This window comes from Trichechus manatus, unplaced genomic scaffold, assembly GCF_000243295.1.
Source record: "Trichechus manatus latirostris isolate Lorelei unplaced genomic scaffold, TriManLat1.0 scaffold00004, whole genome shotgun sequence".
Taxonomy (NCBI): domain Eukaryota; kingdom Metazoa; phylum Chordata; class Mammalia; order Sirenia; family Trichechidae; genus Trichechus; species Trichechus manatus.
The window spans coordinates 33508483-33525094 of record NW_004443940.1 but is presented as its reverse complement, the minus strand read 5'-3'; the positions used below and the strand labels follow the sequence as shown (position 1 = coordinate 33525094).

The following is a 16612-nucleotide window of genomic DNA, read 5'->3' as shown; positions in this document are numbered from 1 at the left end:
GACTACTCCCTCTCCCCTCAGTCCTCTCCCTCCCGTCTTTGGGTTCCCTCATTCCCTGCAACATCTCACAGAACTCATGGACCAAAGGAAATGGCTCACGCGGATGTGGAGGTTGGCAAGTCCCATATTCATGGGTCAGGTGTAGACTTCTCCCTGGCCCTCAGTCTCTGCCCAAAGGCACTCAGCTTTTTCGCTCCGTGGGCGGGAAGGCCCACTGGGCCGTCTCCTGCAGGCCTCTGCTGCAGGTGTCTCCCTCATTGGTGGGGGTGAGCTCTCCTCTTTGCTCTAGAATTGGCTGTTTTAAGGCAAAACTGACCAGTCCCCTTGGTAGGCCACAAGTACCCTATCACACAGTCACCTGGGTGGGAGTTACAAGACCATGGCTAGAAAGACCACACACAAAAGTAATTAATCCACCGTATCAGTTAACTTCCCTGAGACTCATTTTCCTCATCTATGAAATGGTAAAAAATAATCCTTAATTCAGAGAAGTGTTTTTTTTTGTTTTTTTCTTTTCCCCAGAGATAGGTGAATATGCTAAGAGTATAATACACCGTCGGCTGAGGTTAGGTTCCTTCCCTGTGTGCTCTCCTTGAAGATATTCTGGAAATTCCGGCCCTTCCATTTTGCCAATGAGAATGTTGAGAACCACAGAGTGTCCTCCCCAAGAGCAGACTCTGAAACTGCCCATTTGGCATCAGTCACATATTGAGTGTATGACTTCAGGCACGGTCACCAGATCTCTTTGGGCCTCGGACCCGTGTGTGTAACTCCTGAGGTGCCCCGACATTAAACTTGTACTCTACAAGCTTAGATTAACACAACATACCAGTCAGCAAGTATGTCAGAACAAAGGTGTTGTAATCACCTGTCAAGCAGGTGATTTGACCAGGCCACGCTTCGTCTCACCTTCAGAGACCCTGTGAACCTTACCGTTGCTCACACGTCTGAAACCTCACCTGTTTCACCAGCAGTGCTTTTCCTGACAGTTGCCACCTTTCGCCCTACCTGTCAGCTGTCCTCAAGCCTGTTATTATTAAGTCAGGAATCACTTCCAGCTTCTTCTGAAGGTTTCCTCTTTGACTAAGTCACGGTGTCCTTTTCCCCTGCCACTTCCCACATGGTGGCCAAGGGTTGGTTTAGTGTCTCTCTGCATCGGTGATAACAGGGGTATTGAACAATGTGTACCAAAATGTGGTCTGTAAAATAGAAAACCAAATCCATTGCGTCAAGTCAATTCCGACGCATAGCAACGCTACAGGACAGAGTCGAACTGCCCCATAGTTTTTCCAAGGAGCAGCTGGTGGATTCAAACTGCTGACCTTTTGGTTAGCAGTCATAGCTCTTAACCACTGGACCACTGGGACTCCAAAACTGAAGCCCTCCAAAATATTCTGTGCAGAAAGGATCTGGAGCTAAATAACTTTAGGGAATACTGTGTTTGCCCCTGCCCATGGCGAGCCCCACTGCCCATTCTTGTAAGACTTGGAGAAGTCCCACGATAAGGAACCTGTTCAAACTCTGTTTATTTTCAAGCTCCCCAAATCTCTGCCTCTGGAACTCTCTTTCTGAGTAGCATCCACTGGCGTGCAGTGGAAGTAGTGTTTGTAGAACGCACTTTGGGCAACCTTGGACCCGATGCTCTCTAGAGTTGTTCCAGCTCCAGAGCGCTGGTTTATTCATTAGCTTGAGGCTCCCCTGAAGGCACATGGACCTAGCATGGCAGGCATGAGGTGCCAGACAAGTAGCTGTCACTGAATGAGGACAGGGGTGGGCAGTTTACGGTGGTGATGGCCGTAAGCCCCTGGGGAATGAACCTGGAGGACAGGTGGACAAGGGGCGTTGGGAGGAGTGGGCGGTGATCAATCAAAGCCCATGTGGTCTTTTTGCTTGTGACCTTGGCTATAGCAGTGTTGGTTTTCAAAAGCATTGGCCAGTAGGTCTTACTCCTTAAAAAAGTGCTCTGAGTTCTCAACAACAATGAAAAAAAAGCTCTGAGATTGACGAGTAGGATCCAGCAGACCGGGCAAGTTAATTCTGTGGCGTCGATGTGATCTGCCATTTGCTTCCCTACTGTTCACTGAAGGACCGTCTTTAGCAATCTGCGGAGTGGCATAGGAACGCCGTGTAATCAGGACTAGCTGTGACTCACATCTCTGTAATAAATGAGGGGAGAATCCTAGGCTCTGTAGGCGAGAATTCGTGTAACGTTTTTAATTAAGTAACTACAGGCGAGTGGAAACGACCCCTTAGTGACTCTACTGAACAGGTGACGGCCTTCCCTTCCGCTTCTGGGGAAAGTAGGCTCAGCCACTGACGGAGTCAACACTGAAAGGGGAGAGATGCCCCCTTTTCCTCCTGTCTTCAGCTTTAGAGCACCTTGGTGTTTTGCTTTTGAATGCTTGGCAGCCCCTTCTTTTCTCTTTGAAAGTTCCTGTAGCTTTGGTATCTCCCCCAGCCCCTCGTCCAGCTGGTAACTGGAACCTGAATCCTGCCCCCAGGGTGGCGGCACCGCCTGGTCCTGGGTGAAAAAGAGTTAGTTTCTGGGTCTTTAAAAAGCCTCGTTAGGGTTGATTTGCATGTGGTTTTAGAAAGTTCTTTGATGGTAAAGCTTGAATTTATAATTGAAGAACTTTTAACAGAAGGCAACCCAAAACAGCAGAAAGAGGCGATAGTACATGTGTTGCTATGGAAATAACTGAATGAAAAGTGTATTTCCTGCTACACCTGTTGACCAGGAAGGGGGAGGAGGAATGAGAGTGAAGAGGAGACAGAGGCTTAGAGTGTAATGAACAATAATTGAGGAAACAGTCACCCAAAACGTTTCTCCCAGGAGGCTGACCCCTCTAACAAAATGGTTCTGGCCTTACGGCTGCTTCGCTGTGATGCCGGAGAGCAGGCCGGAAAGCCTCAGGGATTAGAAGCTGGGGAAGGCGCCTGCGTCGCCCCCCGCCCCACCCCGTTCCCACTAACGTGGGCTCCTGAGCAGGGTGAGCAGACACTTGCGGAGTCACCTAGAGACCCCCCGTTGGCCTCGGCTGTCGTGCCACGAGGGCCTCTTGATCCCAGATGGGTTTATACTTCGAAAGCCAAAAACAAGCTTTTCTGAGACATTCCAACACTAGTAGGTGTCAAAGTGAATTATTTAAAAGATGTCCTATTAATATTTGAGGACGTGGCTCACACGTAGCATTAATGGACAGAGAGCCTTTATATATTATCGAGAAGCGATTGGCTGAGTGTTTTGTTTCTTCAGATTGTATTGTAATTGTATATCCCCTTAAATATAGTAATAGGTCAGTGTAGCTAATATTTCGTTTCCCTAAATAGCCACTTTTACTTTTTAATTAAAAGTGGAATGCGGCTTGAATCTGTGTCTGCTGGAAGCATAACTGACGGATTAGCAGGTCATGATTTAGAAAGCTCTTCACCTGACCTCAATTCCAAATAAACTGTCTGGCTCTGTGATTCTGGAAGCCTGGCTGAACAGTTAAATCACCTCCGGGAGCTTTGAAAAATCCCAGTGTCCAGGCCACACGCTCAGTTAAAACAGAATCTGATGGGGCCTAGGCATCAGTATTTTTCAAAGTTCCTCAGGATTCTAAGGATTGAGAGCCACTGATCTAAGTGGAAATAAACTTGGTAGGGCTGGCGGACCTGATCTGTGATAAAAACCAACCAAACCCGTTGCCGGCCAGTCGATTCCGACTCACAGCGACCCTACAGGACAGAGTCGAACTGCCCCATAGGGGTTTCCAGGGAGCAGCTGGTGGATCCAAACTGCCGACCTTTTGGTTAGCAGCCAAGTTCTTTACCACTGCGCCACCAGGGCTCCTGATATGTGATAGTACACATTGTAAAAACCGTGCCCCTGTGCAGCACATCTCTGCCACCCCCCACCCCCAATACCCCTCTGGTGCTCTGTGGTTCCTATGGGGCTAAATCTCAGGGTCCTTCCTGCCTTCCTTCCCGTGACGTGCGGATGAGTGTTCAGCAGCCAGCTCTCTGGTGTTAAATAAAACCCTGATTTGTAGCATCTGCTGATTTCCAAGTTCTCTGGATACTCCCACCGCGGTCAATTTCAGCCTACCAAAGTGATACCACTGAAGGTGGGGCTGGGAAGAAATGTGCACGGTCAGTTCTCGTCCATCAGTGCCAGCCAGATCCAGAACGCCATTGCCTCCTTCTCAACTCCAGATGTACTCACCCTCTCCTCTGAGCCCCTCCCCCAGGTACCCTGTTCTCCCCTAGATGACAGCAGGGGTTTTGAGCCACCTAGACAAACGCTTGTCTGTTTGTATGATAAGCTGGCTTATAGGGTATCCTGTTCAGGTAATATGACACCTCCTCCCAGGGAAAGCGTATAGGTGATCTATGGAAAACACCAAGGGCAGGTGCCTGAGGCTGGAGACATTTGGGAAATTGCTGTTCTGGGTTATACATTACCCAGTGAAGCTGACTAAGGTGAGTTGTCCTGAGATATGGCTCCATGTGCCTGAGCTGACATAGAAGGTCTGTGAGCCTGCAGAGCTGAGGACCTGGCTCTGAATCGGGATAAATTTGCCAGGGTAACAAGGGGGCTTCCTGGGAGGCAGCCGCCAGCTGGGAGGGTTGATGACTCCCACCGCACCGCAGGCTGCACACCCCTACTTCTTCACTCCCCTTACAAAGCACTTTCTCACTGAGTCACCTCAGTATACTTAGGCATGCTGAGCAGATACTAGCTTCCATTTGCAGGTAAAGAATTCTGCTGAAACCAGGAGAGGTTAAGTGGAGTGACTCATTCACATCTGAGCACCTTGCCCAAGCCAGTAAGGGTGGATCTGGGACTTGAACCCAGATCTTCCGATCCTAAGTTTATTGCTCTCCCAACATACAGCCCTGGTCTATCGGCCAGTTCCGCCTAATCTGGGCCAGTCAATTTAGGTAGAGGAGGAAGTGAGATGAAAAGTAACAGATTCTTGCTTTCCAGTCCTGTGAACTAATTGTTTTGCCACTCCTACTTTCATTTCCTGAACATGTTCCACCTTAGTAAATATTAAGTTAGGGGAATAATATGAATGGCTCGTAATAGGAATGGCTGATGAAATGTGATTCCAGAAATAGAATCAGGAGCAGCCTCTGTGGAGAATGAGTCAAATCCAGAGGACACTTGGGACTCCAGGAAGTGGCTACAGAAATATGGCTTGAAAGCCCAGAAGCTATCATTTTATGATGTCCTTGCTGACTGCTCCTTCCGCCATATTGATGGAGTTGTTGATATAAAAGCTAAGCCGGCGAATGAATCGGTGAAGACCAGTGCGGTAAGTGAAGTGGATTCCTGGGTGGGGGCTGGACCTTCCCTTGATGCCCTGGGTCTGTAAGTCCTCCCTCGGATCAGAAGCCAAGGGCAGGACCAAGGTAGAAAGGCAGCATGGAGGGAAACCAGCTTGGGCTTCCATGAAGAAAGATGTCCCTTCTGCCTCTTACCTTACACTCCTCTAATGGTACTTGTGAGTGGAGATCAACTCTGGGAAGTGCTTCTAGATATAAGTGAATTATACATAAGCCAGATGCTGAGCTTGTAGAAATGCAGGTATAATGAGACTCAGAATTATTCAACAGTGTGTCAGAATGTTCCCCTGTATTGAATGGAAGAGAGAAACTAGCTGGTGAATATTCCCAACTAGGTATTTCTGTGGTCCTTTTGTATTTTTAAGTCTTAAAGATGCATTATTCTAGCCAGAACTTGTAGATTCTTAGTAAATGTAAAATAAAATCCTCTAAAAGATTATAGCACTGGATGAGGGTATACTGAAAACATGTGCCAAACGGATCTGAAAGGAATACATCTTCTCGAAATGCCCGACTCTGGCTCACGATAGAAGGAGACTGATCGGTGTCAGTGGTTCCTGAACATTGCATGCGTATGAGTCAGGAGGTAGGAGGTGCAGCCCAAGAGTTTGTATTTAAACAGGTTCCCAGATGATGCGGATGCTGTTGGTCCAGGGACCCCACTTTGAGAAGCACTGATGTGTACAGCAGTGACCAGAAGACTAAGTGTCAAGAGTTTAGAATTACAGAAAAACTTAACTGTCACAATATGCAACAGAAAATCAGGATACAATGAATATTCCAGATTTAGAAGGCTGAAGGAAGGCTAGGGTGGCAGTCGTGGTTCCGTGGTGGAATTCTCACCTTCCGTACAGGGCAGCCAGGTTTAATTCCAGCCAATGCGCCTCACGCACAGCCACCACCCGTCTGTCAGTGGAGACTTGCGTGTTGCTATGACGCTGAACAGGTTTCAGCGGAGCTTCCAGACTAAGATTGACTAGGAAGAAAGGACTGCTGATCTACTTCTGAAAATCAGCCAGTGAAAACCCTGTGGATCCCAAGAGTCTAATCTGCAGCCCATCACGGGTATGGCACAGGACCAGGCAGCATTTTGTTCCATTGTGCATGGGGTCGCCATGAATTGGGGACCGACTCTGTGGCAGCCAAAGCCCATTGCCTTTAGGCCGATTCTGTCTCCTGGCGACCCCCTGTGTTACAGAGTAGAACAGCTCCATAGGGTTGTTGGCTGTAGTCTTTATGGAAGCAGATTTCCAGGCCTTTCTTCTTTGGCACTGCTGGCTGGGTTCGAACCACCAACCTTTGTTACTAATTGAGTAGAAATTGTTTGTGCCACCCAGGGACCTCAATGGTAGACACGGGGAGTGAGAGCTAAAATGGAAGCAGCAGAGTAGACATTGGGTGACTGCAGCCCAGTGGAGATTACGGGGGAGGAAGCTGAGGCCCTCCTCAAGTCCAAGGTCACTGTACGTATTCTCAAGGGCTCTGATCTGTATGTCCTGCAGAGGGGAAACCACAGCCTCTTGGACGCTCATGACTGTGCTGGCACGCCCTCCCCGGGGAGGGCCTTTTGTCTGGGGCCACGTCACCCATGTGGGTGACCCGTGTGTGTTTGCCTTCCTGATGCCACACATTAACTACAAACTGGAAAATATAAAAATCGAATTAGAAAAATGCAGAGTTGACGCAACACTTGTTTCCTGGCTTGTATGAGGATGCAGAGTGATTGCAGGGAAAATCTCGTTTGTGCCTTTCCTCCCGCAGAGAAGTTTTCTGGTTTCGTAGACGTTATTCAATAATGTTATTAGTTCAGGAAATCATACAGAACTGAATTTTCCATTTTAAAATATATTCCATACTGGATATTTACAGTTATTAATCCCTATCGATTTGGCTTCCCCCAAGCGCCCAAGGGTGCGGGATGCTCAGACTTAGCTCGAATACTGGTTTTCTCCTTGCTCTTCCTTGACAGTTTTAAATGAAATCTCACAGGGTCAGTTTGAAGGATCGGGCTTATAAAAAAAAAAGGAGTTTTACCTCAAATTCTTGTGCTAACAAATAATATGGTAAAAGTTGAAACGTATAAAGCCAACCTCTTTTACAAATATTAGCCAACAAGGGACAATTGTGTTTTTAATATTTAGGGCTACATTTCGGAAACTGGATTTATACCTTAAATTATGATGTGTATAAAGCGGGGAGAAACTGAGGCTAAACTATGAAATAGGTAGGTTATTTAGGGCTCCCCCAGACTCCCACTGGGCAAGCCTCCCTGAAGTTTTGACTATAAAAACCTGTTTGTAAGTACAAATCCAAGAAACTCGTTAACGCTGAAAAATAAATGACTAACAGGCTTGCTAGGTAGCTTTTCTAAGACAGATGGACAGGTGGGAGAAGGAGACAAAAATGCGTTTCTAATTAGGGAATTTCAGGCAAAGTCAATGTAATAACGACTTGGGGGCAGTGTCTGACGGACCTCCTCTAACTTCACAAGGAGGAAGGAGAACCAAGATCAACAGCCCAAGGCTGATTCCTATGAGGTGGAGGTCACACATGCCTCCTCTCTCCGCCATCTCTACCAATTCTGACACCAACTGTCCCTCCCACAGCACTTTCTACTGGGTTCCATAATTCATTGCAATGGCTACACAGAACTCACAGATCACACTCACAATTATGGGGTTTATTAGGGAAGTTAACAGTTACAATTCAGGCTCAAGAACACTCAGGATACGGTTCTTCCATCAGGATAGGCTCTCCCCAGCTGTGCTCGCAGGCACATCTCTCCCTGGCCGTCGACTCTGCCCAAAGGCACTCAGCTTTCTCTGTGGGCCAGGAAGCGTACAGCGCAGTCTCCTGCTGCCAGGTCTCTCCCTCCTTGGTGGTGGTGGGCTCCTCTCTGCTCTGGAATTGGCTCTCGCCTAAGGCAAAACTGACCAATCCCCTTGGATTAACCTATCACACAGTCCCGCCCAATCACCTGGGTGAGAGTTACAAGCCCGTGGCTAGAAAGGCCGCACAGAAGTAATCGATCAGTAATCAATTGCACTGCCGTCTAGTAACGAGCTGTTTGGGACCCACCCCTGAAATCACACTGCGTGTGCAGTTGCACGGGCTGCTTGTGCACAGAGCCGGCCCTGGTGTTCAAAGGCCCGCTCTTGTCTCACCCTTAATTCATCTAACGAATGTCCCCTGGGCCTCTCTCACGTGCCAGGCAATGTGCTGTGTGGAAAGTGCACTGGATTTGGAGTGAGAAGACCTGCGTGCAAATGCTACTTCTCCCAGTTCCTTATTATGAGACCTTGGGCAATTTATCCAGCCTCTTTGAGCCTCACTTTCCATATCTGTAAAATGGGTGGTAGTGTGTAAAATCTGAATTAAAAAAAAAAAAAGCATGTCTGAGCCCAGCACTTGGCACTTAGGAGATGCCCAATAGATGCTAGTTTCCTTCTTTCCTTTATTACAGACGTCGTGAGTCATAAATGAGCTTTCAGGGAACGCCTGTATGGTTTACATACATTTGTGCTCTAATTTTACACTTGAGAAAACTAAGACACAGGGCCTCTGAGAGGTTAAGAAACTCAGCCAACATGTCTTGCCAACTGGAGGCAGGGTTTGAACTTGGATCTGCTGAGCTTCAGACTGTGCTTTTTCCCATTCCACCAGATTCTGTGCCTGACACAGAACCTGTCCTCATGTAGCTCATGGTCTGGCATGTTTGTGTGTGGGCATGCCGTGGGATTGAGAGTGGGGCGAACCCCCTTGTGTGACAACCCCAGGAACCTGGTGTCATCACTTTGCTGAGAGAGATCTTTGCACTGCAGTGGAGATGTGATGTCCCTCTTTGTCTTGGGATCATCAGGACTGATCTCATCATGCTCTTCAACCCTGTCACCTCAGTCACCACCCGACTCCTGAATTCTCATCCCTGTATGGCTGACCATCCCTTCTTTGACCTTCCTCCGCTCCTCCCCGCCTCCTAAAGTCCCTCCACTGTGCCCTCTGGAACTTGAACTTATCAGCAAATCCCCTATATCCTCCAGTCCTCTGAAATGTTCTCTTCATCTGCTTTTCTCTCTTGAGGACCCTGCTTCCCTGCAACCCTCTAGTGTTGGGGGCTGGTTTCTCTCCCATTCCCCTTGTACCTATGGGCCTGGAGGTGCATGGTGTCCTCCTTGCTCCTCTTTGCTGCTGTTTGTCCATTCTCTTTCCCTCCACCCATGTCATCAGACTGTATCACCCCTACATGGCTTTGTGGCCGTTACCCGCTGAGCCCCAAGTCACCATCATCAGCCCTTGAAGACTTCAGCTTCTAGCTTGCTGTCATCGGCTCCAACACCCGTTTTAATTCTTAGTGTTTTCAGTCCCATGTGGATGACCCTTACGATATTCTGACCTTTCATTTCTTTAAGCTCCTCTTCCCCAGTGATTTCCTCCATCTCTATCACTCCTGCCGTAGGCGTACCTTTGGCCTTGTCATTACAAATACCTGTGTAATCATAACCCACATAATCAGTGTCAGACATCCCACTCTCTGACCATACTTTTCAGGTCATTTCCTCTGCTACCCTAACTCCAACACTCTTTCAAACCCACTGGGATGTACGATTTATTGTTTCTACCACCTTTTCTCTGTCATCCCCATCCTCTTGTCCTGCTCTGCTGCCATATGAGCTTCTTGCTCCCATCCATCCTTACCTACCTTGCCCCTCTCTTACATTACTGTACGCGCCTGACAAAGCCAGAGCCCTGGTGAAATCCAGCTTCCTGCCTTTTCCGACCTATACCTGTGCAGCTGAGTGTGGATGGAGGAAATGACACAGCCATGCTGCCTGGTTTCACTTTACGTTCATGACTTCTAACTTCGTGTGGCTCTTTTGTGCTCCCCAACAATGCTATGATGCTTTCCAAGTCCATTCAGTCTCTCATTCTTCTAGGTGAGCACCTTCTCCTTTCTCCTCAAATTGCCAACACCTTCTCCATACTCACTCTCAGCAGGTAACCTTGCTTCACTGAACATTGAAGCAGTCAGAAGCAACTGTCCGTGAACGTCTACCTCCACATCTACAAGTCCTCCACCATCTGCATGTGTATGCTCTACCTTCATTTCTTCTACTAGGGCCGACTTGTCCTTGCTCCAGTCTGAGGTCAGCCCTTCCACGTGTGCACTGGATCCCCTCTCCCCTCACTGCAGTCATTCTCCCCTTACTGTTTCAAGTCGTCACTACTGTCCTCACTTCTAGATCTTTCCCATAAGCATACAAACGTGCTGTTATTTCTCCCGTTTTAGAAATACATTTTTTCTTTTTTTTTAATTGTACTTTAGATGAAGGTTTACAGAATAGTTTCTCATTAAACAGTACATATATTGCCCTATGACAATAATTAACAACCCAACTACATGTCAACACTGTCCTTTCTCAATCTTGGGTTCCCTATCACTAGCTTTCCTGTCCTCTCCTGCCTTCTAGTCCTTGTCCCTGGACTGCTGTGCCTCATTAATCCCGTTTTGTTTTATGGGGCTGTCCAGTCCCCGGCTGAACGGTGAACCTCGGGAGTGACTTCACCACTGACCTAAAAGGGTGTCCAGGGGCCATACTCTCGGGGTTTCTCCAGTCTCTGCCAGGCCAGTAAATCTGGTCTTTTTTTGTGAGTTAGGATTTTGTTCTACATCCTTCTCCAGCTCTGTCCAGGACCCTCTGTTGTGATCCCTATCAGAGCAGTCGGTGGTAGCCAAGCACCATCTAGCTGTACTGAACTCAGTCTAGTGGAGGCCATAGTAGTTGTGGTCCATTAGTCCTTTGGACTAATCTTTTTCTTGTATCCTGTTCTCTTCATTCTCTCTTGCTCCCAAAGGGGTGAGACCAATGGAGTATCTTAGATGGCCACTCACAGGCTTTTAAGACCCCAGACACTAACCAAGGAGAAATACATTTTTTGACCCTGATATTTGCCTCTGGCTCTACCTCATTTGCCTCATTTCTCTGCTCTTTAAAATTCAACTCCTCTTTCTCTGATTCTTCAGCTCTCTTCTCATTGCCGCTTTAATCAGGCAAAAGCCCTAATCTCTCCACCAAAATGTACTGTTTCCAGGGATACCTGAATTGCTAAATCCAGGGGTCAGTTCTCAGCGTTTTTCTTACTTGGTCTGACATCAACATTTGCTATACTTCCTGTCATCAACATTTGATATACTTGATCACTTCCCTGAAGTTCTTCTTTTGCTTGCAGAAAACACACTGCCCTGATTTTCCAACTACCGCGTGGGCTACTTGTTCTCCGTCTTCTTTGTTACTTCTTTCCCATGTCCCCATCCTCTAAATGGTGGAGGACCTCAAGGCCCAGTCCTCGAACCTCTTCTCCACCTACACTCATTCCCCAGGGAATCTCATCCAGTCCCATGGCATTTTATACCATGCGTATGCTGATGACTTCAAAATTTGTATCTCCAGCTCTGAGTCTTTCCCTGATCTCCACCTGCCTCCTTGTTGTATTACTTGGATATCTAATAGGTATCTCAAACCTAACATATCCAACACTAAATCCTGATCTTCCCTTCCAAAGCCACCCTCCTGTAATCTTCCTATTAATTTATTGCAACTCCATTCTTTCAGCTGCCAAGGCCCCAAACCTTAGAGTCGTTCCTGACTCCTCTCTTTTCTCTTGTACCCACGTTTGATCTCTCATTAAATCCTATCAGCACTATCATCATAAAATATCCAGAATTCCGAGTCAGACCACTTCTTACCATTTCCACCGTTAGACCTGGTCCATGCTACCTAACTGCCCTCCTGTCTCCATTTCTATCCTTGACCATCTACAGCCTATACTCAGCCGAGTAACCAGAGTCATCCTTTAAAATTATAAACCAGATTCCGTCACTTCTCTTGTTTAAGCCCCTGGATGATTCCTTTTTTACTCAGGAAATGCCAGACTCATTCCCATCTACTATCAGGCCTGCGGGATCTGCTTCCTGCCTGTGCTTCTGTTTCTCTAGCTTCACTTCTCTCCCCCTCATTCCCTCTCTTTCAGCTACACTGGCCTTCTTAAAATTTTGCAAACATGCTAAGCAAACTCTTACCTCAGAGCTTTTGTACTTGCTGTGCCCTCTAATGGGAATGCTCTTCCCCCTGACACAAAGGTGGCTCATATTCTTGATTCCTTCAGGCCTTTGCTCAAATATCACCTTCTCTCTGAGGTTTTCTCTTTCAGATTTTTAACTTTTCCCCACCCCCTTCCATCCACTTCTTCCCACTGTAATTTAAACTGCAGGAGAGTAGGAATTTTGGTCCATTTTGTTTATGGATTGTGTTTCAGGTGCCTAGGAGAACACTTGCTATGGATGCTGGACGAGTGCTGAATAGTGACCGGCCTTCTGGGAGCTCTCCCTTTGGGAAGCGTTGGTCCTTGGACCAGTTCTCTATGTCCCAGTAGAGGGCGCTAGATGTGGTGTGGGGTTCGTGGCTATTTTTCTTCATTTGGGGCAGGGAGTAGCCATGGAAAGATGCTGTGTGTGACTCTCAAGTCTCACCTCCTCCAGAATGACCACTGTCACCCTCCAGTTCACTGCAAACTCTTCCTCCATTGCTGGGACTTGCTGTCCTCAAGGTCTCAACCCAGTGCCATGTACTGGGTGTCTGCTGCTCTGCATTGTCATTTTGCTATATGTGTCTTTGTGTGTGTGTTGCTGTATGTGTGTGCAGTGTCTCCCTGTTGAAAACATTAGCTTCGCTGGGCCTGGATGGGACGTCACACGTCTCTCTGGACCATCCCTCAGGGTACCTAGCACAGAGCTCCGTATGGAGCAGACCCCAGTACACGTTTGGTTGAATTAACAATTTTATAATTTTATAGTGGAGGCAATTGCTAAGAGACTGAGGTGCCATTTGGAGACTTTTTTTTCAAATGGTTTCTAAGCGGCTTCCGTCCTTCGTCCTTCCCTCAGGTGATAATCAAGAAGACAGTCCACGCGAGGTACTGCAGCAGGTTTCTCCACGCTCCCTGGAAGGATGGGAGCTTGGTCCATGTCCACGTCACCAAGGAGAAGTGCAGGTGGTACCGTGAGAGAATCCACTCACTCCTGGCCCAAATTGAAAGGAGGTAGGTGTGATTGCAGGAGGGTACAAGAGGTCTAATCTCTCCGGAAATTCAAATCTGCATGACCTTCTGGTAAAAGCCCAACCTGGAGAAATGGCCGATAAACATTGTTAGGTCAACGTTGCCGTCCGATGGTTTGCTGAGGGCCTTTTGTTCTTGTTAACAACAAAGGGGAATGTTTGGATTTCAAGCTGCCTTGATGCCAGTTTCTTAAAAGCAGCAAATTCTTAAAAAACACAAACAAAGGGTGTAGTTGTCATAATGGTTGTGCATCGCTGTCAGAGGCTAAGAAATGCCTCTGCTCACACCTTGTGATTTTTGAGGGCCACAGGTATGTTGCAGACTGTGTCACACCTGTCCTCTGTACTCCTGAGTATTACATTTCAAGGCAGTTGCTACAGTGTTGTGAACTATTTCAACACAATTGAATAATACATATTTTTAAAACTCAGCTAAAAATGACTTCATGAGATCTCAGCCCTGGTGGTTCTTAAAAGCTGATAATGCCCATGAGCTTGGTGTATTCACGCTGTGACCTCAGGCCAGCTCCGTGGGGATGATCTACCTTCACACCTGTCAGCTCAGCTCTTCCCCTACTCCCATGCCAATTTAAGACTAGAAAGAACAAATGCATTTAGGCACACGGGCTCTGGAGTCAGAGCTGGATTCTAATCCCAGCTCTGCCCCTTGCTGTGTGGCCCTGGGAAAGTTGGTTAATGTCTTTGCACCACTTTCCTCATTTATAAAGTGAAAATAATTTCATTGATAAGTTTGTTCTGTGGTTTAGATTCGATACTAAATCAAGGAGGTTTAGGACAGTAACCAGCCCGCGGGGGGCGCTCGAAATGAGAGCTCCCTCCCTCCTCCTGGGCTTCGGGTGTTTCTCTGGGGAAAGGTTTGTAACTCTGCCTTCAATTTCTTCAGATACACATAGAATTGATACTGGTAATTTATGCTTTATTTGTTTTCTAATCAATCTAGCTAGAGGTTATCCTTTTTTTCATTTTTGATTCAGAAAATGAACTTTAAAGTCTTGAAATAAATCCAGGTAGCTAAGAAACTTCTTGCTGGGGTCTTAGAAGCCACATCAAGATGCCAGTTTAGAGATGGCTTTGCTTCTGTCCCCACGGGGCTCCAAAGGGGAACAAAACCTTGGGTGGCTCGCTAGCGGCGTTCTGAATTCTTTTCTGCATAAGTGATCCCAAACCTATTGCCGTCGAGTCCATTCCAACTCCTAGCAACCCTGTAGGACAGAGTAAAACTGCCCCGTAGGGTTTCCAAGGCTGTAAATCTTTATGGAAGCAGATGGCCACATCTTTCTCCCGTGGAGCTGCTGGTGGGTTCGAACTGCTGACCCTTTGGTTAGTGGTCGAGCGCTTTAACGACTGCACCACCAGGGCTCCTTGCATAAATGATAACTCAGCAGAAATGCTGAAGAAAGAAAATTCTGTTACTAACAGAATGCCAGCTGCCTTCGCTGGGATAAGAGGTGAGAGGACCATCTGTTTTGGCATGGCATTAAAATCAGCAACAAGTAATTAGAAATTTAAATTTTAAAAACAATACCAATTTACAGTAGCATAACAAGGCATGAAATATTTAAGGATAAGTTTTACAAGATGTTGTGCAAGACATGTGCCTGAAAACTACAAAAGATTTCCAATGAAAATGAACGAAAACCTACATAAAGGGAGAAATACACGGCGCTCATGGATTGGAAGCGTCAAAATTATTAAAATGTCTGCTCTCCCCAAATTAATCTATAGATTCAACTCAATCCTAATCAAAATCCCAGCAAGTTTTATGGTAGAAATTGATTAGCTGATCCTAAAATTTATGGAAATGCAAAAGACCTAGATTAGCAAAAATAATTTTGAAAAAGAACAGTGTTGGAGAACTTAGACTACTTGATTTTAAGATTTACTATAAAGATACAGTAGTCAAGGCAGTGTGGTATTGTCATTAGTATAGACATATAGATCAAGGGAACAAAATAGAAAATCCAGAAAGAGAGCCACATATATATGGTGGATTGATTTTTGATAAAGGTGTCAAGGTAATTCAGTGGTGAGAAATTGCCTTAAAAAAAAATGATGCCAGAACAATCAGATATCTACAAGCAAAAAATGAATCTTGACTCTTATCTCACACCAAAAAACCTATTGCCGTGGAGTCAATTCTGACTCATAGCGACCCTGTAGGCAGAGTAGAACTGCCCCATAGGGTTTCCAAGGAGCAGCTGGTGGATTTGAACTGCTGACCTTTTAGTTACCAGCCTAGCTCTTAACCACTACACTACCAGGGCTCCTATCTCACACCATATACAAAAATTAACTTGAAATGGATCATAAATCTAAATGTAAGACCTACAACCATAAGACTTCTAGAATAAAACAGAGGAGAAAATATTTGTGACCTTGGGTTAGGCAGAAATTTCTTAGATAGGACACAAAAACCATGAGCCGTAAAAAGAAAAATTGGATAAATTCAGTTACATCAAAAAGGAAAAACTTTTACTCTTCAAAACACACAATTAAGAAAGTGAAAAGATAAGCTACAGACTGGGAGAAAACTTTTGCAAAACGTATTTGATGAAGGACTTCTGTCCAGCTTGTATAAAAACTCTTACAATTTAATAATTAGGCAAACAACCCAAGTTTTAAAATGGGCAGAAGAGGTTCCGTTTTATTGTTCTTTTCAAAGAGCAGCTTTTTGTTTCATAAAGTTTTTTCCCTATAGGTTTTCTGCTTTCTATGTCACTGATTTCTATTATCTTTATTATTTCCTTTGATTTAATTATTTCGGGTTTCAGTTTCTTAAGACGAATGTATAGATGACTGATTTTAGCCTCTTCTTTTTTTCTAATATAAGCATTTAATTCTATAAATTTCCCTCTCAGTACTGCTGTAGCTGCTTCCCACAATTTTCAGATGCTGTGCTTCATTTACATTCACTACAAGATATTTTCCAGTTTCCCCTGTGATTTCTTCTTTGAGCAAATGGTTACGTAGATATGTGTTGTTTACTTTCCAAATATTTGTGGATTTCCCAGATAGCTTTTTGTTATTAATTTCTATTTTAATTTCACTGCAGACATAGAAATACTCTATTTGATTTCAATTCTTATAAATATGAGACCTATTTCTTTTTCTGCTTTCTTTTTTTTTTTTTTTTTTATTGTACT

The 16612-nt window shown here is 45.8% G+C and overlaps 1 protein-coding gene across 1 annotated transcript in view; it reads left to right on the top strand.

The window, feature by feature from the left end:
* VWA3B (von Willebrand factor A domain containing 3B) overlaps positions 1-16612 on the top strand; it is a 203925-nt gene that overhangs the window by 81069 nt on the left and 106244 nt on the right. The window contains 2 exon segments of the mRNA XM_023731983.1: positions 5107-5303; positions 13277-13431. Coding sequence (XP_023587751.1) covers positions 5107-5303; positions 13277-13431 — 352 coding nt within the window.